General features: G+C 39.2%; 1 protein-coding gene across 1 annotated transcript in view; it reads left to right on the top strand.

The window, feature by feature from the left end:
* The window catches only part of CNTNAP2 (contactin associated protein 2), a 1,725,059-nt gene that overhangs the window by 1,287,050 nt on the left and 412,082 nt on the right, over nucleotides 1–25,927 (top strand). The window contains exon 15 of the mRNA XM_062195064.1: nucleotides 22,945–23,072. Coding sequence (XP_062051048.1) covers nucleotides 22,945–23,072 — 128 coding nt within the window. The remainder of the gene's footprint in view (nucleotides 1–22,944; nucleotides 23,073–25,927) is intronic.

The following is a 25,927-nucleotide window of genomic DNA, read 5'->3' on the forward strand; positions in this document are numbered from 1 at the left end:
CAATATCTCTGGATGCACATGGGCGTTTTTGTTTTTGTTTTTTTTTTGTTTTTTTTTAAACTTTTATTTAGTAAATATAGTTTTCCAAAGTATAGTTTATGGATTACAATGGCTTTTCCCCCCCATAACTTCCCTCCCACCCGCAACCCTCCCATCTCCCACTCCCTCTCCCATTCCATTCACATTCATTTTCAATTATCTTTATATACAGAAGATCAATTTAGTATATATTAAGTAAATATTTCATCAGTTTGCACCAATACAGAACATAAAGTGTAAAATACTATTTCAGTACTAGTTATAGCATTAATTCACATTGGACAACACATTAAGGACAGAGATCCCACATGAGGAGTAAGTACACAGTGACTCCTGTTGTTGACGTAACAAATTGACACTCTTGTTTATGGCATCAGAAATCTCCCTAGGCTCTAGTCATGAGTTTCCAAGGCTATGGAAGCCTCTTGAGTTTGCTGACTTCAATTTATTTAGACAAGGTCGTAGTCAAAGTGGAAGTTCTCTCCCCCCTTCAGAGAAAGGTACCTCCTTCTTTGATGGCCCGTTCTTTCTACTGGGATCTCACTCACAGAGATCTTTCATTTAGGTCCTCTTTTTTTTTTTCCAGAGTGTCTTGGCTTTCCATGCCTAAAATACTCTCATGGGCTCTTCGGCCAGATCTGAGTGCTTTAAGGGCTGATTCTGAGGCCAGAGTGCTGTTTAGGACATCTGCCATTGTACAAGTCTGCTGTGTATGCCACTATTAAAAGATTTTATTTATTTATTTGAGAGGTAGAGTTACAGACGATGAGAGAGAGAAAGGTCTTCCTTCCGTTGGTTCACCCCCCAAATGGCCGCCACGGCCGGAGCTACGCCAATCCGAAGCCAGGAGCCAGGTGCTTCCTCCTGGTCTCCCATGCGGGTGCAGGTGCCCAAGCACTTGGGCCATCCTCCACTGCCCTCCTGGGCCACAGCAGAGAGCTGGACTGGAAGAGGAGCAGCCGGGACAAGAACCTGGTGCCCATATGAGATGCAGGTGCCTCAGGCAGAGGATTAGCCAAGTGAGCCACAGTGCCGGCCCCTTGTTTGTTTATTTTTCTGGAGCTACTTCCATGTAAGAGCAGAAGTGCTATATCAAAGACCATGTGAATCTTCAACCTTAGTAGATATTGGCAAAGGCTTTTTGAAGCAATTTTACTAATTTACCTATCTTCAAAAGTGTTTGAAAGTTTGTTGCTCTACACATTTACCAACATTTTAAAAATATTTGATACCCTATGAGTTGTGTAGGGGCATCCAATTGAGGTTTTCATCTTCATAACCCTACACTAATGAGATTAAGTGTGTTTGCACAGTCTTGTGGGTCTTTTTGATTTCCAAAAGTAACTATTCCAGTATCTTTCTCATTTACCACTGGTGTATCTGCATTAAAATTTCATGGGAACATGACAAGGAGAAAAATATCTAAAGAGATGCTTTGAAGAGATGGTAATTTTTAAAAAGGCTAAGGAACACTGGATTAGACACAAGTGAATAGAAAATGAGCTACTTGGAAAATAGCTTAGTAGAAAAAATATTTAGAAAGAAATATGGAGAAACAGAGGTGAGAAAATGCAATGTAAGACAATTTGAGGCTATAAAGAAGGCCTCATCCATGTGGAATCCTAAAGTCACTGAGGATTTGCTGATGGAGAATTTTCTAAAAGCATTGTGGCATCAAAAAGTACTTTAAGTCTGTGTTCCATAATAGTGAAACTGCTTAAGAAAAGCCTAAATATTCCCCACACAAATTGTCTTTAAATAAGCCAAAATTACAGTGACAGTTTCTGAACATAAAACAGGAAAATCAGATGACAAAAGAATACCTTTAAAGTGCCGAAAGAAAATACCTGTCAACACGGAACCATTTATTTCTACTTCAAGAATAAAGTGAAGTCGTTTTAGAGCAATTTAGGTGAACAAAAATATGAGAGACATTTTCCATGGAGTTGCTCCAAAGGAAACACTAAAGGATATTATTTGGGGGAGAACACAGGGCAATGATGGTGCTACTGTTCTAAGTTCTTGCATGGTTGAGATAACACTCCCTCAGATTTAGGTCGGGATGATCCAAAGCTCAGCTGCAGGACTTGCAATGGCAGGTGTGTTTCAGGTTTACCCTTAACCCTACAGTGAAGCCCCTGGGGTTCCCAGTTAGAGCACAAGAGGTTGCTGGAGAGCCTGACCACCTACCCAAGCCCCTGGACTCAGACCCTGATCTCTTAGTCCTTTTAAGCTCTCAAAGGCACCTTTTGGCCTCTCAGCTGCCATCTATCTTGATAGCTCTTATATGTGTCTATATTCGTCCAGTTTCCTCGTGGTCTTTAGCAGGAAGATTGGTCCAGTTCACCAAACTTGCTTTTCTGCTTCTCTTGTTTTTTATTTATTAGTTGGTTAGTTGGTTGGGTTTTTTTTTGTTTGTTTTGTTTTTAAGAAACAAATATGGAGTACACACTTCAGGGATTTTTTTTTTTTTCTCTATAAGGAATCAAAGAGAAATGGGATAATAGATAGAAGGGGATAAGGCTCTATGAGAAAATTTTATTATGTTTTAAGATGAGAATTGTTGTAATGTATTTTCATGCTGGGACTAATGAGCCAATATAAAGGGAAAATATAAAAACAAAATGACATAAGGTACATTGGCAAAAGTAAAGAACTCAATCAGGCAAGAGGTGATGGGGTCTGGTGAATGAATGGTAGGTTGGCTCCATGTAAGGAAAGGCTGAATACAGGGATCCAGATACAGATAGACAAAAGGGCACCAAAAAAAAAATGACATTTTTACTTGAATTGAACTTATTTATTATCCAGAAATAAGAGACGTGGTCATCTGTTCATCCTCAGATATAGAGAGCAGAAAGTATTGGATACACATTTGTAGAGAATGAAAGGAAGTTGAAATTGACTACAGCAGGCATCGGTCTTATCCTGTAGGACTGAAGACCCAGTGGATACTTGTATTTGTAGTCTATGTGCAAAGGGCTTAAGGCCAGCACCTTCTGTTTGTTTCTCTCCAAGCAAGTTTTACTCTCTAGATATAGAAAACAAAACAAAACAAAACAAAACAAAACAAAAAAAAAACCAGCTTTCCCAGAGTTGTGTTTCCAGGTGATATTACCTACTGAGGTAGGAAGGAGAGAACATGTTTGAAGTTTTAGGTGAGAGTGAAAAGAGTCTCTTAAGAAAACAAGAGTGAGGGACAGGTGTTGAGCCTGTCTCAGCCTCTTCCATTTTGGACATATAGGCAATAGGAGTATGCTCTTCTGCTTGTGCACGCTCTCTCTCTCTCTCTCTCTCTCTCTGTCTCTCTCTTTCTTTCTCTCCTCTGTTTCTGTGCCTCCCTAATTAATTAATTAATTTTCAAAAGGAGAATAGGAGTGAAAATTACTAGGCTAAATCAGTGGATTGTCCCAAGAAACTAAAAGTCCTTGGATTAAAAGAGATTTAGATTTAAAGATGGGCAGGGATTTACTGACAAACGCAAAAGAAGGAGCTAAGGGTGTTTGTTTTTGCAAATGAGTGATGACAAGGACATTGGAATCCACACTAGTAAAGAAAGGGAGTGAGGATAAGAGGGAATAATAGAGAGTGAAAAAGTGGTAGAACCAACGAATTGAAAGTCCCATTGAAAGAAATACTGGATTAAGGAACAAAGTAAGTGAACTGGAAAATTAAAAGCAGCGATCAGAGGTTGGGGTAATTAAAATAAAAATTTGAAAAAGATTGTCAGGTCAAGAGTATCACCAGAGGAGTAGCTGGTTGGAGAGTAGTTGAATGAAAATTGAAAGGGGAGTTGAAAGTGAGAAGGTCAAGGAAATGTGAGGTTCGTAAGTCCTTCTGGCCCAAAATTGTAATGATTTTGTATTAAGTTTTAGTTAACAAAGATATTAAGCATTTTGTCATTCTGAAATTGTCACTAGAATGGCTATAATAAAAAAGTCAAAATGTAACTAACTTGTCTTATGTATACAGAATATTAAATTGAAGTAATTGAAGTCAGACTTGCTATATAAAATAGGTACAAAGAATAAATATTAATTAATACTATGATCTTAATTAATGATTCTTTACCTTCCCTTGTCTGTACAATAGGTAGTTTGAATTAGATTATCTAGAAATTCCTTCCTTTGTCTGGAATGTGATGTTTCTTTTATTCAGTGCAACTCATTGATTTTAATGATCACCAGAAAAAAGGAGATAATTATTTGAATACTGTAGAGCAAGTATTGTTTAATTTTGGAAGTACAAGTCACTTCTTTGTAGAAACTGTTTTGGTCTTGTTTATACATTTATTTACTAGGTTGGAGAGGAATAGTATCAATCATTTATCTATTTGGCCATTGGGGCTTTTGTTTCCTCATGCCACATAAGTTTAATAATAATAATATAAAAATGCGTTTCTCTGATTCCATCTGAAATAACAAACTTGGAAACTTAAGCCACTCTCAGATTCTGTTCAACTATGTTAGAGTTCTCCAAAGTTGACTCAAGTGTTAGTGCAAACACAGATTCCTCCACTTGCCTTGTAGCATCTGACAATGCTCTTCTCTCCCATTAGAGCTGCAATGTGGATGTCTCTAGTACTTTCCTAGAACAGATATGGGATTGCCAATCCTCAGGATATAAGGTCTGCCCAAGTATCCATCATCGCTTGAAGAAAATTACCTAAATCAACTTTTTATTGCAACTTAACAATAATTTGAAACCATTTGCCTGGCATCTCATCCTATTGAAAATTACTCCCTTCACGAGCTTGATCCATTATCCTAAAAGCAAGCTTCAGCCCTCAACTCTCCTCTTCTGCTAGGCCCAGAAGATTGCCACTTTATACAAATACAGCCTTGAAAAGCCCCCACCCCTATGACCCACTTGTGTCACAACAAGCCAAGTCGAATCATCAGAACCTTGGAGTGCTTACGTTTATTCTCTAAGTGATCATAGACCCTGTTACCTGGTGTTCCTGCATGAGTAAGGGAAAATAACAGCCAATTTTTATGGAGGCTAGAAGAGATAGGTGTTGTTTTTTTTTTTTTTTTTTTTTTACAGAGTGGATAGTGAGAGAGATAGAGAGAAAGGTCTTCCTTTTTGCCATTGGTTCACCCTCCAATGGCCTCTGCGGCTGGCGCATCTCGCTGATCCGAAGCCAGGAGCCAGGTGCTTCTCCTGGTCTCCCATGCGGGTGCAGGGCCCAAGGACTTGGGCCATCCTCCACTGCACTCCCTGGCCACAGCAGAGAGCTGGCCTGGAATAGGGGCAACCGGGACAGGATCAGTGCCCCGACCGGGACTAGAACCCAGTGTGCCGGCACCGCAAGGCGGAGGATTAGCCTGTTAAGCCACGGCGCCAGCCACAGGTATGTTTTATTTCCTACCCAAAGTAAGTTAAAAACTTAGGATTAGTCCAACATAGTGCGATACACAGTGGAGTGAGTAAGGGTGGGTTAAACTCTCCCTTAGAGGCACTCAGGGACTCTCTGCCAAAGATACTATATCCAAGGACCTTAGGTTCTTTCTTAGTTTTGAAGCCTTGGAAGTAAGCCTTTCCTTTCTTCCCTAGAAATGATGATGAAAAATAGCTGCCCATATGCAAGTAATTCCTGAGTATAACAAAAAAAAGCCTACTTGATGAGCTTAGCTAAGGACACAAATTACGTTCAAGGGGGTAACTGCACATCCATTATTGAAGTCTGATGTATCCCCATTTGGAAAGTTTCTTTTCATTCAAGTCCTTGATTCTCTACACTTGTCTTCCTCTCAAACCTGACTTACTCATCTTAGAGGCCTACTTGGTTCCTTGGGAAGTCTGGGTATTCTATCTTGCAATTATTTATGTTCCCTCTACTGAACTTCCATTTCCTACCTACTGGAAACTTGCTCCTCGTTATCATTAGAACATACTGGATTAGAAGCCCCAGTCTCTTTCTTCTGCTTTCTTCTAAATGACTGTGCTTCCTTTTGATTCATTTTGCTTGCTACAGCAGAGATGTTTGATATCTCCTGCAGAAGTAAAAAGGTTCATCTTGTATGTCCATTTTAAATGACTGAGCGTGGTCATTTAACAGATAGAAAAGTCAACACTGCCCAGATGAGCAAATGATGCACATGGAGAAAGGTATTCTCCAACTGACAGGGCCGATTTATATTTGTGGGTTAATGCCATTTCCCACCTTTTCAAAGGGCCATTGGGTCCAGGAATGCCATTATTAGTAATGTGTTTTACAGTCTTCCAATAAAAGACATAAGCAAAGGAGAGAATATTGATTTCCACATTCACTTGCTTTAACCTGCTTGAGTAAATTAGTTATTCCCAGTAGATTATTCTCATTGGCAACTCCATCATAAAAGATTCTACATACTGTGTATTATCATCACTGGCATTATAATTTTGTTTCAGAATCTCAGTAATTGAATATTCATTGTTTAATGATAATTAAAATGCAAGGTTCATTTAAGAATGCTTATAATTATTGAAACATATATGAAGTTTATTAAAAGAATTAGGAGTTAAGATCATTTTCATTCTTAGAGAACTATGGAATTGCAATATTAAAAAATAAAGAATTGTGAAAAGCAAAAGAGAAAAAATAAACAGTAAAAGAAATAGAAACAAAATAGATCCCTGTTATGCCATGGTGGGAGAACAGAGATTTAATTTAATGATTCAGTCATGAAAAAAATATACACAAGGCATGTAAAGTCTAAATGTTATCCTTCTTAAATATTGAACATAGAATTTATTATTTCTTGCATCCCTCACAAGTCCAATGGCAGCACCTGGAACCTAGTGGACACTCCGTAAATTTTTGTTGGATAAATAAGGAAGCAAATTCTGTCTGTTACAACAAGTAAGGTCATGAATACCTTTCTAGTCAGTGTAAAGCTGTAACATTTAAGAAAATTTATATTTGGACATAGTTAGAATATGTGTGCTTTATTGGAATGTTCTTTTATGTACTGTGGTACTTAATTGTCCTAATAAAGCTACTCAGGAGGCAGCCAGGCTCCGAGGAGGAGCAAGAGACCTGGTACATTGTCCCTTTCTGTCCTCATCTCTCTCCCATTATTGGCTGAGATCATTGCTCATTACCTAAAAAGAAAACATGAGCCCAGAACAGAAATAGTCTTCTTTATACACACGTTGAATTTGTGTCCTCATACTAAGTACTAAAGCAAATAATCATAAACTGTTTATGGGACATCATCAATGATGATTTTAAAAGCAACTCACATTAAATTGAACCATATGAAATTGCCATTTTTGTAGGCTAAACGCATAGGTAAATACTGACAATTTCATGTTTTTCAACCCAGTATTTATTGAGTTCTTACTATGTGCTAGGCACCATGCTAAGTAATTTAGAGTCAGGTCACTTGTTTAGATTTTGCCAAAATAGAAGTGCTTTAACCAATGAAGAAATGGAGTTAAGTTAAGGAGCTTACCCAGCACAAGAAGACATAGAAACTGAACAGAGTTTGACATCAGAACCTCTTTTCTTAAACAGAATACTATCTTACCCAGGAAAAATATGGGTGTTGTAAGTGATGCTAACAAAATCTTGCCTTATAATCTAATTATGTCAACAAAAAGGTGGCAGTAAAATATATTATTTTTAATTCACAATACAAAGTTTCTGCCTTTAAAAGGTGAAATTTACCTATAATACAGAGAGAATTACCACTGTAATGTCAAGATCAAGTTCTTTTTTTTTTAATATTTATTTATTTATTTGGGAGGCAGAGTTATAGACAGAGGGAAAGATGGAGAGAGAGATCTTCTATCTACTGGTTCATTCCCCAGATGGCTGCATTGGCCAGAGCTGGACAATACAAAGCAAGGAACCAAGAGCTTCTTCTGGGTCTGTCACATGGGTGCAGGTAACCAAGCACTTGGGCCAACTTCCACTGCTTTCCCAGGCCATCAGAAGGGACTTGGATTGGAAAGGAAGTAACCTGGACACTAACTGTTATCCATATGGGATGCCCACACCATAGACAGAGGCTTAGCCCACTATGTCACAGCTCTGACCCCTAAGATCAAGTTCTATGGCTACAAAAATGATGTCGTCTTTACTTAAGGAGGTCATATTGCAATAGGGAGGACAAAGAAATATAAAATTCTACCTCTACTATATGAGGATACTCAAAAAGTTCATTGAAATATAATTAAAAGATAAGTTTATTATGGCACAAAACATTCTGAATTCCATGCAGAGTTTTTCCATAGTACACATTTTCCAGAGTTTTTTGAAGACCCCTCATTTGCATTGATTTCAAAATTTGCTTCAAACCAAAATAAAATTTTCTTTTGATTCCATTTCCATGAACTTTGAAAGTACTTTCCTGTCATTATAGTTGGATTTTTTTTTTGTCCATTTGTCCTAATCCACAAAGGAGAATACATGGTAGGAATATGAATGGAGAAAAAGACATAAATAGATGAAAACAGGAGGGTCCCATGAAATTTACAATCTGTGTCAACCACAACTGAAATAGTCATGTAAGTAAATCACTGTGGGATCCCAGGAAAAAGCAATTAATTCACCTTTTAGGGGGGTCAGGAAAAATTTCACAGAAGAAATGACAACTGGACAAGAACTTCAAGATGAGTAGAGCTGCATCAGTCAGGAGAAAGAAGACTATCCCAGCACAGCCAATGGCAGAAGCTCAGGCGTTGTTCCCTCCCGGTTCATTAATCTGAGTGATGGGAGCAAGCACACAACAGCAGACATTGCATCCATAAACAAGATGTTAAGGACTCAGCAGTACTCTGTACTTTTTTGTCTTTTGATCTTATTTATTCCAAAGCTCTGGAAATGATTTCCCAATAAAGTTACGTGTGAGAAGCCATAGAATGCCAAGGTTTATGTGTCATGTGTTGGCTTAATGCAGAAGACTATTTAATTTCTTGGGGCACTAATACGTCTGCTGAACAAAAAAAAAAGTTTATTTTTCCAGGATGCTGTGTTAACAAAGTTAAATATCCAGTGTAAGGATCCCCATGGTATTTATAATATAATTTGTTATTTTGGGTCTCCAAGAGTGAACTACAGAATGTATATAGCATCTCCCATACCTAGAAAGCCAAATATTGTTTCCCCTCAAGCTAAAACTAAACATAAAAATTGTATATACCTCATACAAACTGAATTTTGAGTTATTTGTATATGAATTTTGTACCCCTAAAATGTGTGTTGATTCTCTAATCCCTAATGTGGACTGTACTGGGAGACAGGGCCTATAAGTAAGTAATTGCCGTTAATGAGGTCATAAGGTTAGGGCTGGAATCAGGTAAGACTGGTGCCCTTGTAAGAATAGGAGGAAACATGAGAGCGCTCTCTCTCTCTCCATGTGTGCATATGAGAAAGAACATGTGAGGACACAGTAAAAAAGGAGTCATCTGTAAGTCAGGAAGAGAGGTCTCAGCAGGAGCCAACCCTGAGGGCACTCTCGACTCCAGAGCTAAGAGGAAGTACATGGAGTGCAGGCTGCCCAGTCTGTGGTGTCTTCTTATGGCAGCCCAAGCAGGCTAATATGAGTGTACTTGGACAAAGTGGGGGAAACAATGAATTTGAAAGGTAATTTTATTTTGCTTCCAAAAACTTATGAGATCCATGTGCAGTTTGCTTCATAACATGCATTTTCCATGATCTTTTTGAACGCCTCTTCATACAACAATCTCTAAGTTATCAGTCATCCAAATGTTGTGCACTTCAAAGAGATGAAATGACTGCTCCTCCACAGGCTTGTTTGCATCACTTCCCTTCTGTGTTCAGATTATTTGCAAACTGAAGACTGTGCCCTGTAAGAAGCATGTGGCAGTTTCCCCTTTTGGATCTTCAAGAGAAAAATGAATTCACACAAACAAGACACTCATGCTGTATTCACTCCATAAAACTGTTGCTAAATTGAGTTTTGCAGTGTTTGAGATTTGCATCGCTCTGTAATTCCTGGCCCTTCTTTTCTTTGATGATATTTGCTATCCTTCAATTAATGATGATGGATTTTCATTGCTTCAGAGGGGAGGATTTATATGTCTTTTAATTTATGTAGGTTGGACTGCCTCATAAATGGTCCCCCTCTAAATTACTGAGTAAGCTTGCCAATAGAGATGACCTTGTTTATTAAAATCTAATTAACTGAAGTTTTAAAAAGGCCCTGAGTGCGTTACTGCATTTCTGATTTTCTCCAAACCCAATAAAGATCAAAGATCCAGCTGGCTGTTGTTCACCAAAAAGCTCAACACCTCACTGGGCATTAGTTTGTTCCTCTTTAGTCATTTTCCTCAAGGCTACAGGCCCAAGAATCTCTTCTCAAAATATGTTGGTTATCGTATTTCAGAACACCCATGTGCTTGGTCATTTATGGTTTCAAGAAAAAAGCCCAAGTGCTATTTGTTCACTGTATCTGAAATAAGAGTATACAGAAATAAAATTGACACAAGTACCCCTAAGCAGTGGTGAAAATGTTCCTGATTTTGGGCCACTTTAAGTCAACCTCTGGACAAACTTGTAGTTATCCATATATAAAAGACAGTAATATTCATGACTTTTTACTGCCAAGCTTGGAAAATAATGTTGGCAAGTTGATTGGAGGCACATGTGATTAACCATAATGGATTCAGTTCCCAATCTGGACACAAAATCTCTGAGTGCTAAAACTCTTTTAGTTTCTTCCCTAATGTGTGTTTAATTTCTCATTCTAATTTTGAAACAAGAGCTTAAAGTTTATCTCTACTTTTTCATTTCCCATTTAATTATCAACCATTGAACTTTTCATTACCACGTTAGAACTTGTGACATATCCACCAATGATCTCCATATCAATGTACCTGGCACTCACTCTACTTTCCAACACGAGGTATTTTTGCAATACTGAACATACAAGTATTCATAATGGACTACCTTTTTCCTGCAGAAGTTCTGTATTCTCTTGACTTACATTACTCATGATTCCTTTGGCTCTCTCCAAAAATGTAGATTGTTTATTTTCAATTTCCACGGTTCATCCTTCTCCCTACATGCTTGGGACTGATAGCAATCTTGAGACTCTCATTACTCCCCATCATTAAGAAGTGGTTTGGAATTTTATTTTTATTTTGACCATCTCATCTCAAAGAGTAAGTGCTTGTCATGATTGTGGCCGAGTCGGGTGTCTTTTTCAGATGTTAACATTCCACAGCCTCTTCAAGATATTGATAACATAAAACCAAATATTGATCATCTTAAGGGCCTGACAGAGTTCATAGACTAGTAAAGGAAATGGCTTCCACCTTCAGACAAGGCTTTTGTGTCTACTAGGGGAGCAAAATGACCTGCTGAGAAGCAGTAGGTCTGACAAAGTACGATGTGGTGTTTGTAGAGAAGGCTGCAGTGGTAACCAGTGTGAGAATCATTTATATGGATTTGTGTTATATGGAGGGGGCTTTAGAAGTGGTAATAGGAAGAAAAAGCAATGTTTCTCAGTTAAAAGAATGCTTGTATCATTGAAAAATTGTACCTATTAGGACAGTCACGTCCATAAAATAAAAATGCAAGGCGTATTGCATTCCCTTCTGAGGCCAAACACATCAGGATTAATGCTCTTTTGAACAGACCACGCTGTTTAAGGAAGTATGTGGAGAGTGGAGAGTCTTTTGTTGTCTTTCATAATTGTGGAGATCCATGGAAACAGAGAGGGAATATTTTACAGAGAATAAATTAGATGAAATTTTAATGTTACCAAAATAGACTATCTCTAGAATTCTTTTTCATACCTGAGGAAAAGTCAAAAACAGTTTCTCCAGGCTGTGAGCCAGACTAAGGCATTGGTTCCCCTACATTCCCAATCTGAATGCCAGCCCTGCCTGTGTTAACTAATTAATAGCCCCCGGAGACAAGAGAAGCCCAACATTCCTGCAGAAGTCTAAGAGATAAGGGGGAAAGATTTATTTGCTGAGTTGTGAACGCATTCTATCTGCCCCAACTGCCACCACCATCATGAGAGTAGGCAGAGCGAACGTCAGGGTTATCAGAGAGCTTGGCCTGTATAGCCTGAACTTTGAGACACACAGGGGACCATCAGGATCACATCAGTCTGGAATATCCCCACCTGCTTTCAAGATGAAGGTACATGGAGGTGTTGGCAATAGCCTCCCTTGTCAAATCTTTGTGGGGAAAGATGCAGGGCTGTGCTTGCAGGGTAGAAATAGGAATGGAATGAAGCCATCCATGAGCAGCCTCGTGGATCCCACTTGAGAGCCCCCAAGCCTTGGGAGAGAAAGGAAATGAACCCTTACCTAGCAGAGAGGAGCTAGGTAAGCATGCAGGTACGCTGCTCCAAATCCACACTTGTTTGTTGGTTGAAATAAATCATCACAAACACACAAAAGCTCGAACTATTCATCCTAATTTTTAAACATGTATTGGGCCAGTGTAAGGAAATGCTTGCCCTTTGAGTGTTGAGATGCCAGGGGTTGGCCATTAATTGCTAGAGATGAAAATACAGGGAAATGGCCAGGAGAGTACACATCAAGTACTCCCTCTTTGCTAATCATAAAATTTATGAGCCATGATTTACAAGAATATAAAGAACTCTTAGGGAAAATATGAATACAGAAGAGCAAACTAAAATAAAAATAGCCCTACCCAGTCTTTAATCCAGTCAGACAATTTTCCTATTTGATAAAAATATTAGATTTTCATATCATTCAAAGAAAATCAATTGAAGTATTTTAGTAGAATTTGAGAAATGTAGACATCTTCTCTTCTTAAACTACAGAGCATTAAAAATTTGGTCAGTTTTTCCTAACTTAGCTACTAACTAGTTGCAAACATTAGTCCAAACATTCTTTTATTCATAGTCTATTACTTCTGAAAAATGACCATGGTAACCAGATAACTTCGCAAAATAAATGCTGGATTCTGTCATAATAGTTCCTGGGGAACCTATATAGGACCATAAAGTCCTATTCTCAAAGGGCTTGTGCCTTTTGGAGTCTCAATTAACTCCACTCCAGGAAAAATAGACCTCACACTTTTGGTATCTTATGCCACACTCAAGTTTGTCAATTTTTTTCAATTACTACTTCTTGCTCTAGAATTGAACACACACACACACACGTAGAATCAAAGAACCAAGACTTATCTGTGTGGAAAACAATGACTCAGATAAATTAACCAACTTATTCTTACATAGATACAAAACAGGTTTAGAATTTGTCTTTAAGATATAACTGTTATGGCCTTTTCACTGTGTTAATGACATAACTATTGCTTTCTACAGAAAATAATAAAATGTCAATTACAAAAATATTTCAAAAATCTTCAAATAACTCAGTGTAAGAAAGGTTTTCTTTCTCATCTCACTGATCGTGTGCACACTTTGATAACAACCGTAGAATGAGGCCTTAAGAGCTTTGTTTATTCATATATTTATTCCATCACAAAACATATGCAGTCACCCACTTTTAAATACCTGCTTGTGTTTATTTTATAAAGTTTTATAAAACTATATATCTGCCCTCAGGGAACTTGCATACCAGGACACTTTGTATAAAATTTAAAAATGGTTACCAGGACTTTCTAGAAGAGTGTAAACTGAACAGATAATTGTCTTACATTTATAAAAGGTCGGAGCTATTCCCACTGAAAAGGAGTAATTGAATATGTAATTACTGCCATTTCATAGGGGACATAGGCATAGATTCAAAAGATCTAATTGTGATGGTTGTTTTCTTAATTACTCTAATTGCTTCGTAGGGAGCAGTACCTTGTATCCATTGAGGAAAGCTCAATAGTCAATGGTGACTTAGGACACCATCAGATGAATTTATGAAGTTCTACCTTATCGAGTATCAGATGGCTCTGTTATTTATTTTACCTTCTGATGATGCAGCTTTTCTGAGATAGCCCTTGTGTGTTCTGTGGACGGAAACGTTGACTGCTGATAGAGAAGTGCCTTTTGTCATGATCATGGGGAACTGGCAAGTTGATGGTGGCCATCTCTTACTTAGGAACACACAGTCACCTCCGTACAGGCCTCTCAGTCATGCCAGCCACATTCCTCTTCCCAGTCCAGTCTCCAGCATTCGTGGACACCTGGATTCTGGAGTAACCCTTTGTCTTGTCAAAAGGCAAAATTGCAATAAATGTAATTTAAAGACCTAACTGAATTTCATTGATTCTAAAATCACGCAACATCTCATTCCATCAAATAGAACAGGCACATCACCGAAATGAGCAAAAAGGGTGGCTTTATAGGCAGAAAAGGGTAAGAAAGCAGAAATAGAGAACAAAGATAGACTGGTGATCTGAAAGTTGCTTCCCTTGGGGGATCAAAACAGAGGACTTCTATGTGCCTACTCAGATAAACTATGCCCCTTCTTATTGGTTGTTATGAATCTCTTGCATTTTGGTAAACTGACCCAATTCAAGGGTCAGTTTGGTTACCTAGCACTTGGTACAGGTGACTCCAGTTCATTGTGCTGGGGTCTAGCACAGCAGCCTTTTACAAAACAATGGCCTCCCAAAAACCTGAACAGTCTGAGTAGTATATTGCTTCTACTAAAACAAAATGATTAGGAACAAATGATTTTTCAGATTATTTTCTCAGACTGGATTTTAATAGGGACTAGGACAGATGACATTTGTGAGATATTTGTTCCCTTTTTAGTGAAAAGCTGTGGGGTTATGTCCCAAATGCAGACAAAACACAGAAACAAAGAGGTGAGGAAAATAAGTTAAAAATTCCTAATTTACTTCAAAAATTATTTAACTAGATCTAGCCTTAACTTCAGTTTATGGTTTTGCTGGGTTTCTTTCCTCTTCATTTGAAAGAAAGAGCAAGGGAGAGAGCATGCCCAAACTCTGAGTCACTTTCCAAATGCCTACAATGGCTAGGGCCAGGTTAGCTTAAAGCCAGTAGCAGGGTAGCAGGGAATACAGGTGACAGGGACCCACACACTGGCAGCATCCCTGCTGCCTCGCAGGGTGCTCATTAGCTGAACGTGGAACTGGGAGTCAGACCCAGACACTCCAATGTGGGATGTGGGTGTCCCAACTGGTGTTATAATCATTAGGCCAAATGTCCACCCCATCCTTCCTTTTTAGATAACATTAGGTGTAAATTTTCAGTCAGTTAAATAGTGTTTCATAATATACCATAGAGCAGGATCCATTCCTAGGTAGAGGCTATCACTGTGTGTAATGAATGTGCTCTGGATTAATTATTTGAGAATCAAAATTTGTTAAATTCAACTGCCCATTCCTATTCCCTTGTACCTCCAAAGCCTATTTACAGAGTTAGGAGGATCAAATGAGATAATCTATGGGGAAATTTTGAATATTTTAAAACTTTGCAAGCTATTTATGTACATTTTAACTTAAGAGGTAGAAAGAATAATAATCTAAAGACCCCTTAATAAAAAAAAGTATATACAAAACAAAAATCATTAGTGCAAGTTATTAGTAAAATAATAACTTTCCAGGATAGTTTTGTAGATTTTCACTTTTTAACTCATTTTTTTTGAATCCTTGCCATGAAAATCTGTGTCTAGGAAGGGTTATTAGAAGGCAGAAAATATGGAAAGAAAACACACAGATTTGTAAATAAAGTGAACTTAATTATCTGAACCAAAAATCACAAAAAAAAAAAACCTTCCAAAAAATTTAGAAACCACCTTTGAGAGAAACATTTGATGCTACAACTGTTGACATTTTTAGGATAACACAATTGCAAGTGCTCACAGTTGAATAGACTTGTACTGTTAAGCATGTCCTGGAAAACCAAGGATGTTTGATTTTCTTTCTTCTTTAAAAAATAAGATTTATATATTTATTTGAAAGAGTTACAGAGGGAGAGACAAGTGGGAGTGGGGGGGTGGAATGAAGAAGAAAGACCTGTTTGCTGCTACACTCCCTAGATGGGCAAGCCAAAGCCAGGAGCCAGTAGTTTCATGCAGGTCTCTCTTGTGGTAACAGGGGCCCAAACCCTTAGGTAATCTTCTGCCACTTTTTCCAGGCCATTAATAGGGAGCTGGATCAGAAGCAGGGTAGCCAGGACATGAACTTGCACCCATATAGGATGCTGGCATTGAAGGAGACAGCTTCACTCACTGTGCCACAATGCCAGCCCCTGGATATTTGATTTTCTCTAAATTAGATACAGCCCCTTTTGTAGAGCTAGTTTAGGAATTGAAAGCTGATACATGCAGGAATAAAGAAGGCAGATTCTGAATAATGAGTGAAGAAGAAGCTGGGATGTGGGTGAAACTGGGGGAGTGTTTTGTGCCATGTTGACTCTTGTCAAAGAATTCAGAGGTCAAGGGTGAGGAGAGATTGAACAGGGGTGTTGTGGGATGCTATCCAGGAAGCAGTATCAGTGGAAGATGTACATATTGATGTCAACTTTAAAATGCAGGGAAAATTGCGGCGCCGGCACACCGGGTTCTAGTCCCGGTCGGGGCACCGATCCTGTCCCGGTTGCCCCTCTTCCAGGCCAGCTCTCTGCTGTGGCTAGGAAGTGCAGTGGAGGATGGCCCAAGTGCTTGGGCTCTGCACCCCATGGGAGACCAGGAGAAGCACCTGGCTCCTGCCATCGGAACAGCGCGGTGCGCCGGCCGCAGCGCGCTACCGCGGCGGCCATTGGAGGGTGAACCAACGGCAAAAAGGAGGACCTTTCTCTCTGTCTCTCTCTCACTGTCCACTCTGCCTATCAAAAAAAAAAAAAAAAAAAATCAAAAAAAAAAAAAAAATGCAGGGAAAAGTACCTTCTAAAAAAGGAGTTAATGAACATTTAGTAATCCAAGGTTTACATCACAAAGTGGATGACTCAAAACCAGGAAATATACTACCCCATAATGCCATACCCGAGTATCTTCAGTGATATGTATGGAACAGAATTGTCTTCCCTGTTGTCAATAGAAATCTATCTTTCTTCTTTTTAAAAAATATGTATTAATCCATTGACATACTGTAATACTGACTCGCTTTAAGTGCACACTTCCAGGAATTTGTAGTAAATTCACTGTTTTGTCCAACAAATCACCACAATCCAGATATAGAATATTTCCTTTATTTCTATGAGATTTAGTTTACTTTAATCTGTTTCCACCCCCAGTTCCAGGTAACCTTTAATCCACTTCCTGTCTGTAGATTGCCTGTTCTACTGGAGAGTTCATGTAATTGGAATTATAGAATTTGGAATCTACCGTGGCATGTTGGTTTTCCCATAATGCCTTTGGATATTTCTTCATATTGTGATATGTATCCTTGTTTCATTGGTTATTATTACTGGAATAGTACAGTGTATGGATATGCCACATTTGTCTAGCCATTCATTAGTTGGTGGACATTTGAGTTGTTTGCACTTTGGAATTATATTGTGAATAAAAGTGCTATAAACACCTACCAAAAGTCTCTGTGTAGACATGTTTTTAAACTCACATTTCTTCTCAATGTATATCCAGGATTGGTATTATTTATTGCATCATGCAGTAAATATATAGTTTAACTTTTCAAGGAACTACCAAATGGCTTGTAAGAATGACTCTCTCAGTTTATATCCCCACAAGCAATGTGTCACGATTACAGTTTCTGCAGATCCTGGTGAATGTTTGTTACCAGGGTCAAACAAGCTCTCCTAAAACTTTGCAAAGAAAGCCTACCTACTCTGCTGAAATTAAAGGATGGATTCATAGTATGAACATTTCCATATAGAAGATCAGGCTCACAATTAAAGACGCTCAGGTGGTTCCTGGTCCTTTAGGAGTGTTTTCTTCTTTTTCACTGAGCTAAAGGCAGGGACCGCCTAGAGGCTTACTTGCTTTCTCAGCAGGATAGAGTAGGCAAGGGAACCATAGCACAGACAGTTTCTCAAGAAAACAGTACAGAAGAGAAATAATAGTAGTGCCAGCTAGAGAAGCAAAATCTATAAAATCAAATTTTATTTTAGTAACAATGATGATAGAGTGAGGGAGAGTCTGAGTCTAGGACCTAGTTGAAATGGGTGGTGGAATTTCTAAAATCCAACCAACTGATAAATTTAATTAGGTTTGTATGCTAACATGATAAATAGATATCGAATATCTCCCTAAATTAGATGGACCTCAGTATGTAAGGACCAGCACTTCCAAGGCTTGTTTTGCTTGCTACAAAAACTTGAACAGCATCCTAATATGGATAGCCTATAGGAACCTCCCCAAATCTCACTTGATCTTCTAAAAGTGGGGTGGCACAGGCATTTAGAACAGTGATCAAGATTCCACTTGGGATGTTCACATCCCAGATAGGAGTACCCAGATTTGGGTCCTGGCTGCACTCCTGACTCCACTTTCCTGCTAATGTGCACCATGTAGTTGTGTCCCTGCCCCATATGTAGGAGATCAAAACTGAGTTCTCAATCCCTGGTTTTCACCTAGCCCAGCCCCAGCTATTTTCGGTATTTGGGGAGAACCCCCAGATGAAACATCCGTGTGTGTGTGTGTGTGTGTGCCTTTCATATAAATAAAATATTTTTTTAAAAAAAGGAGGTGTGCTGTAAGAATATGGAAGAGAATTTGTGTCAAGTAAGCCACTTTATTCCCACCAACAAATTCATTTCTACAGTCATAGAATTCAGTGCTTTGTGGGCATCAGACACAGCCTTTTATGCAATGTCTGGAGCCCTTTCTAGACCACTGATCAGATATTATTGAGAAAGAAACTTCTTGCTTTCTCCGCTGACAGTTTTTCCCTATTTTCCTTTTTTTGGTTTGATATGGAATATCTGAGTATTTTAACTATTAGCTGTACTGCACCCTATTAGAAATTTCAGTGTATCATTAAAAATGGTTGCTTTGGGCATAAGGTAAGTCTCAAGCTCTCTTGCACTGTCTATCGTTTGCAGAGCAAGTGTAAGTAAAACATTGAAGATACCTTTGAACTTGTGATTTACACATGACTTCAGCATTTTAGACTGGCTTAGTATGTCTTAAAAGGTACTTTTCCACCTAAACTGTCAGTGAGCATTAAAAGAAATAAGACTTTAAATTGATATTGTGGTTTTTTGGAGTCTTTCTCTGTTTTTTGTTTGTTTGTTTGTTTGTTTTGTGGAAAGCTGAAGGATGGGGTTCAGGTAGTCTGGATTTGAATCCAGACTCCACTGCTTATGAGCTAGTGGACTTGGTCATGACGAATAAATTCTTTGTTTCTCATTTTCTTCATCAGTAAAATGGGGATAATATATAAACCATTAAGTACATCTAATGAAACATAATATTAGTTTTTCAGTTACTTTCAACCAATAATGGAAAGATTTGATAGAGTATGAGTTTTTCTTGCAAAATCAATGAACAATGTCCAGTTTTAATATAAAAAAGCACAGAAGATCTGCATTTACAAAATTACTCCAACAATTTAAGAATCATATTTCCAAATTGTGAAAGTATGTAGATATGTGAATCCCAATAACGTTATGCCTGTATAAGTTTGGGTAATACAATTACATAATTATTAAGGGAGTACTCACAAACATTTGTTTTTAAAATGTTCTTACCTGAGTTCAAGTTCCGTTATAAAGTTCTTAACTTTCACTCATCCTAAATGGATCAATAGCACCAAATATTGGCAAGGATCTTGAGTAACTTGAACTCTCATTCACTGAGGATAGAAACCTAATTTGTTACAAGCTCTTAGGAAAGCTGTTTGTTAAGCGTAAGTGTACTTTACAAGGTGGCATTTCTACTTTTGAGCAGATACTCAACAAAAATAATGCTAATAAGAAACTCAAGTGTGAGAATGCTCACAAACAACATTATTTGCATTAGCCAAGAACTGGAAACAACACAAGGACAACAGGAAAAGGTTTATTCTCATGTTCCTTCCTTTGCCCCTTCTTTAACCCCATGCTCGGCTTTTAAGATTTGAGTTGGACAGTGGTGATCTACCATGATATACAGTGGGATATCTGCTCAATAAACTAAGGATAAAATGGGTAGGAATAAGAGCAGTTGGCATCCTTTTTTTTTTCTATAAAGGACCAATAATAAATATTTTAGACTTTGAGGGCCGAATGGCACTCTGCTGTTGGAGCATGTAGTCATAGAAAACACCTTTTAAAAAGTGGCTATATTTCAGTAAAGCTTTGACATGAACACTGACTTTGAATCATATTATTTTCGTATCACAAATTATCATTCTTTTGTTTTTTTCCAACCACATGTACATTATTCTTGGCTTCTGGCTCATTTGAAAATGAGACAACGTTAATTGGGTTCTTAGAAGTTAATCTGCATTTCCCTGATCTAGAATCACATAATTCTAAGTGATAGTCCACTTGCAGGCAATCTTGGTCCCGTGTTCCACAGGAACACACAACACTGCTTCTAGTAGTCAAGTGACAGTGGGCTATTCTGAGGGTGCTTCCATTTACTGTCCACTTAAGAAACACTCCACACAAAGTTTAGTATCAAAATCTTTGTTCCCTCTTTGACATAATTTAATTCATAGAATCTTTTATAACATTCTTAGATATTGTTTCAGAGTCAGAGGCAGACGAACAGACAGAGAGCACCTATGTGCTGGTTCACTCCCCAGACGCCTGGAATATCCAAAGCTAGGACAGACAGAAGCTGGCAGCCAAGGACTCAGTCAAGGTCTCCCACATGGGCAGCAAGAACGCAATTATTTGAGCCATCATCTGCTGCCTCCCAGAGTGCACACTATCACGAAAACGGAGTTGGTAGTCAGAGCCAGGTATCCCACCCAGGTATCCAATATGAGATGCAGGTATCTAAACATCTTCACCACTGGATTTAATGCCTACACAAATTGATAGAATTTCTAATAAAAGAAAGTGGGTTTGCAAAATTTTCCCCAAGAGGTTTGAGATCTTGTCATCAGTAGATACAGTGTCAATAAGAATCAGAGTGTTTTTATATATGATCTTAGCTCTAATGTGATAAGCAACATTTTAAAAAAAGTTTTATCAGGTCTGGCACTGTTTTGTAGTGGGTTAAGCTGCCGCCTGCAGTGCTGGCATCCCCTGTGGGTGCTGGTTAGAGTTCTGGTTTCTCCACTCCTGATCCACCTCCCTGTTAATGCACCTGGGAAAGCAGCAGAAGATGGACCCAGTGCTTGAACTTCTGGACCCATGTGAGAGATGAATCTCCTGGCTCATGACTTCAGATCAGCCCAGCTCTAGCCATTGCTGCCATTTGGGGAATGAACTAACAGGTGGAAGATCTCTCTGTATCTCCCTCTCTCTGTAACTCTTTCTTTCAAATAAATAAATAAATCTTTAGGGGAAAAATGCTTCATCTTGGAAACTTGAGGACAATGGAATAACTAAAGCAATGTCCAGTACATTTCTCTGAGACCCACTGGCCAAGATCTGTGCCTCCTCTCTGGGTTCCTTTGGGTCCTGACCCAGGAGAGGATGTATGTCCACTAACATTCAAGGTCAAAGGGATAAGAAACTGCCCTAACAGCACAGCATCTTCAAAGTAGGCTCTCAAGTCGATTTCACCCAATCCCCTCCACTATTTGCCAAGAGATGTGCATGGCAACTAATTTCTAACCTGACTATTGAACTCTCTATCAGGGGCCAGCGCTGTGGTGCAGCGGGTTAACACCCTTGCTTGAAGCGCCGGCATCCCATATGGGCACTGGTTTGAGACCCAGCTGCTCTACTTCCAATCCAGCTCTCTGCTATGACCTGAGAAAGCAATGGAAGATGGCCCAAGTCCTTGGGTCCCTGCACCCACATGGGACCTGGAGGAAGCTTCTGGCTCCTGGCTTCGGATCAGTGCAGCTCTGGCTGTTGCGTCCATTTAAGGAGTGAACCAGCAGATGAAAGACTCTTCCTCCCTCCCTCCCTCTCTCTCTCTGCCTCTCCTCTCTCTCTGTGTAACTCTTTCAAATAAATAAATAAATCTTTTAAAAAATAAATCTATCATTTTTATCTTTACTTTTCTGTAATTAGTTCTATGTATAATTTCAAATTTTTTAATTTTTAAAACTTGACAGGGTAAAAAATCACCTAAAAAATAAGATAATAGAATGACTTCAGTCTGATTTGTGCCTCCCATCCATTCAGCCCCAAATGAGGGGATGCCTTACCTGTAAAGGCAGGAAATTAGGGGAGGGGCAATGATTTCTCACTAACATGAAACCTGGGTTGCACACAACTCAATTTGCAGTCATCCCCAGGAACAGACGTTGGGCTTCTGTGTGCCACTCTAGAAGCAGAACTTTGTGATTAGCCTTGTCCAGTTCTTCATTTAGGGTAGGTACAGAGTAGTCAGGAGACTCCAAATGAGATGAGTGCAAACAGGGAAACAATCCTGGAATGAATAGCAATCTGGGCTTGAACCTCAGCACCACCCCTTGTTACAGATGGAAAGAGACACTTGATGAACCTTGGGTTGGAAGCTTTACACAAACTGCTTCGCTTGAGCTACTAAGTAAGAAAACATGAAGGAACAAGAGATGTTCTTTATTTCGCTGATGCACAGCAAGGAAAAAAAGCTCCAAGGGAACTGCTTCAAAGCAATTAAGGAGACGAGGGGGTATTGGCAGGATTTTGTTTCACATGTTATTGAGGTTGACTTTGTCGAACATTTGATTCTGTGACAACAGCAAGCTCTGCTTGTTAGCTCAGTGTTGAGTGTGTGCTCTGGTTTATGATCAAGCTAGAGTAGCCTGCACTGTGTGGGTGGTGCTCTCTGGAAATCACAGTGTCAGTTCTGCTTTCCAGAAGACAAGGGTGCCAGAGCTCTTCCTGAGTGATGTGCTGTGAGGCCACCTATGGAGGAGGGAGACCAATTCTGGTTTTATTTGGTGAATTTCTGAGCAATTACTGAAATGTCATCAATTATTAGACAACTTGAACAATGATAAGAAAAGACATGCTTCTAACTCCTCGTTCTTTTCTGTGTTTCCCTATGATTCAGGAGGAAGGATGCTGGCTTCTTATCCTACAAAGATCACCTGCCCGTGAGCCAGGTGGTGGTTGGAGATACCGATCGGCAAGGCTCAGAAGCCAAACTGAGTGTGGGTCCCCTCCGCTGCCAAGGAGACAGTAAGTTTGCCCAACATCTGGGGCCATGCTTTCTTAATCACATTGAAGTGGCATTCCCAGGCTCCTCAGAGGATGATAGAAAACAAACACTTCTGTAGTTCCGGCCGAAATACACGACACAAGCACAGTCAGATGGAGAGTTAGATGGACATTAGTATGTAGAGGAGGGCAACAGTTCTAGTCTCCAGTACAGGAGCTAGATTTGGGAATGAGATGCAGAATAACCATCTTTCTCATATATCCATATGTAACAGACTACCTAAGTTTACGGTAATATAAATAGCAATGCTTATAGCATACAAGCAGCAGTCAACAGCTGTGATTCAACTGAGTGCTGCTGTTAATGCCATTAGCATGACTATTTATATCACCATAAACTCAGTTTATGGTGATATAAATAGTAGCATTATGGCTTAATGTATCATTGTAAACTTGTATTATGGTCATATAAAGTTTGACATTATTGCTATCAAACTTCATCATCATCAGAGCTTGATGGTCCCTAGGAAATCAAAGACTGTTTCTGCAACTATGCCTTGCCTGAAGGACTGGGCATCACAGAGAGGACGTTGGGGCTGCCAGCTTGGACAGTGGGAGGTAAGGGAGTTGGCGTTATGGTCCCACCTAATTAAGGGTACCATTAGGGTTTATGTTGTTTGATACCCTTCAGTGTGCTTTATGTGCAGTCAGAGAGAAATGGGTGACAGGTTGCCATGGGAAATCTGCAATGAGCATCCTGGGTATCATTTTCCTTCTTCTTTTCTGCACCCGTGATTTGGGTGACTCTCCTGGGAGTTCCAGACTTTTGCGATTATGTGCTAGGCATCAGGAGCCCCAGATTCTGCTCCCTCAGTTGCTGGCTTGCTGGGAGACCTCAGGCAAACCTCTCCATTTTCTCAGCTGTGGTAATGAGAATACCACCTGCGTCCCAACTCCTCCTGGGGAGACCATAAAGATTTTAGAGCCTGGACTTGGATTCCTTCAAGCAAAGCATTGTGTGAGATGGGATATTATTACCACTTTTGTAAATCAACGTAGAATTAGACCTACTTGATAATAAATTATTGCATCGACTCAAAGAGGTGTCCTAAGGAATGTAACGATGCATGCTTAACAGTTCACAAGTTAGTAAATCTAGGCTGTCAGCAATTAAGCAACACAATGTTCCTTATACAAAAGAGAGATGCTGTTTGTACTGGTTTTTCTCATGTTGAGACAATGAAAGTGCTCTCAGCAAAAGATGGGTAAAAAAAAATCTTTCTCATGCATTTACTGAACAGTAATGCTTCAGGTTGAATTCCATAGAACCATGCAGTCAGAAATTTAATTTCAACTGCTTAAGAAAAACATTGACATAAAGTAGTAATAAATGTGCATTTTATTAATTTGAAATGCAGAGTTATAGGGAAAGAGGGAGAGACAGAGAAAGAGAGAGAGAGAGAGAGAGATCTTCCATCTTCTGCTTCACTCCTCAAATGGCATCAGGAGTCAAGGCTGGGCCAGGCTAAAGCCAGGAGCCAGGAGCTTCTTTCAGGTCTCCCACATGGGTGGCAGGGGCCCAGGTACTTGGGCCATCTTTCACTGCTTTCCCAGGCCATTAGCATATAGCTGAATCAGAAGTGGAACAGCAGGGACATACTGGTGCCCGTATAGGATGCCAACTATGCAGTCATAGGTTCAACTACCCTGCCACAACGCCAGTCCCTAAATATGCATTTTTGAACAACTATTCTGAGAGACGGATCATAATGTTGCTGTAAAGTTAGTCAGGCTTTCATGAGTTGTCAAATGAAAATCAGTGTTGATGTCATAACTACTTAAGTTAAAATGCATGTGACTTAGCAATTCTAATGTCAAAGTTAGCTTTTAATTAGATAAAGGGTTTCATGAAGTAATTGGTTAACTTAAATATTTATAAAAATTCCACTTCTGCAAAATTTTATTACCATTCTTAAGAAGAAAATTGTAGGTGCCGGCACCATGGCTCACTTGGTTAATCCTCCGCCTGTGGCACCAGCATCCCATATGGGTGCCAAGTTCTAGTCCTGGTTGCTCCTCTTCCAGTCCAGCTCTCTGCTGTGGCCCAGGAAGGCAGTGGAGTGCTTGGGTACCTGCACCCGCGTGGGAGACCAAGAAGAAGCACCTGGCTCCTGGCTTCGGATCTGCGTAGCTCCAGCCATAGCAGCCATTTGAGAGGTGAACCAACAGAAGGAAGACCTTTCCCTCTCTCTCTCTTTCTCTCTCTCTCTCTCTCTCTTACTGTCTATCTCTATCTGTCAAATTAAAAAAAATTGTAGCAAGATGAAATAGTATATGCTGGGTATATAGATGACTATGGTTAATATTAGGTTGTTGTCTTTTAATCAGTAAAGCAGCTCTCAGAAAGAATTTATTGTGGGCCCATTATTTGTCAAGGACTTTGTTAGATACTTTGGGGAATAAGGAAAAGATGCTCAAACCAGGTTTAAGAAATACACATTAAAAAAAACTGGAAAACACAAAATGACTTGTAGTTTAATATAATATTTTGTGTGATATAAAATCATTGCAACTGATGCTCAAGAAAAGAGAGAGAAATGGTGTATTTCTGTCACCCAGATTTTATTTTTAAAAAGAGAAAATAGGAGTAGTGACTGGTGCTCCATTTGTGTCTCTGTTATAAGGCTGTTGCTCTAAGAATCAGTTAGGAAACCCATTAATAAAACACACAGCAGCCTTCCTCAGCTGGCTCTGTCTGATCTGGGTGTTCTCACAGTACTAGAGTCCAGAGAACCTCTTCACCATCATTTTGCCTGATACTTTATGAAAGCCGAAATTCTGTCAGTAATTACCAGCAATTATGTGGACTACTTTTG

Source organism: Lepus europaeus, chromosome 1 (genome assembly GCF_033115175.1).
Source record: "Lepus europaeus isolate LE1 chromosome 1, mLepTim1.pri, whole genome shotgun sequence".
Taxonomy (NCBI): domain Eukaryota; kingdom Metazoa; phylum Chordata; class Mammalia; order Lagomorpha; family Leporidae; genus Lepus; species Lepus europaeus.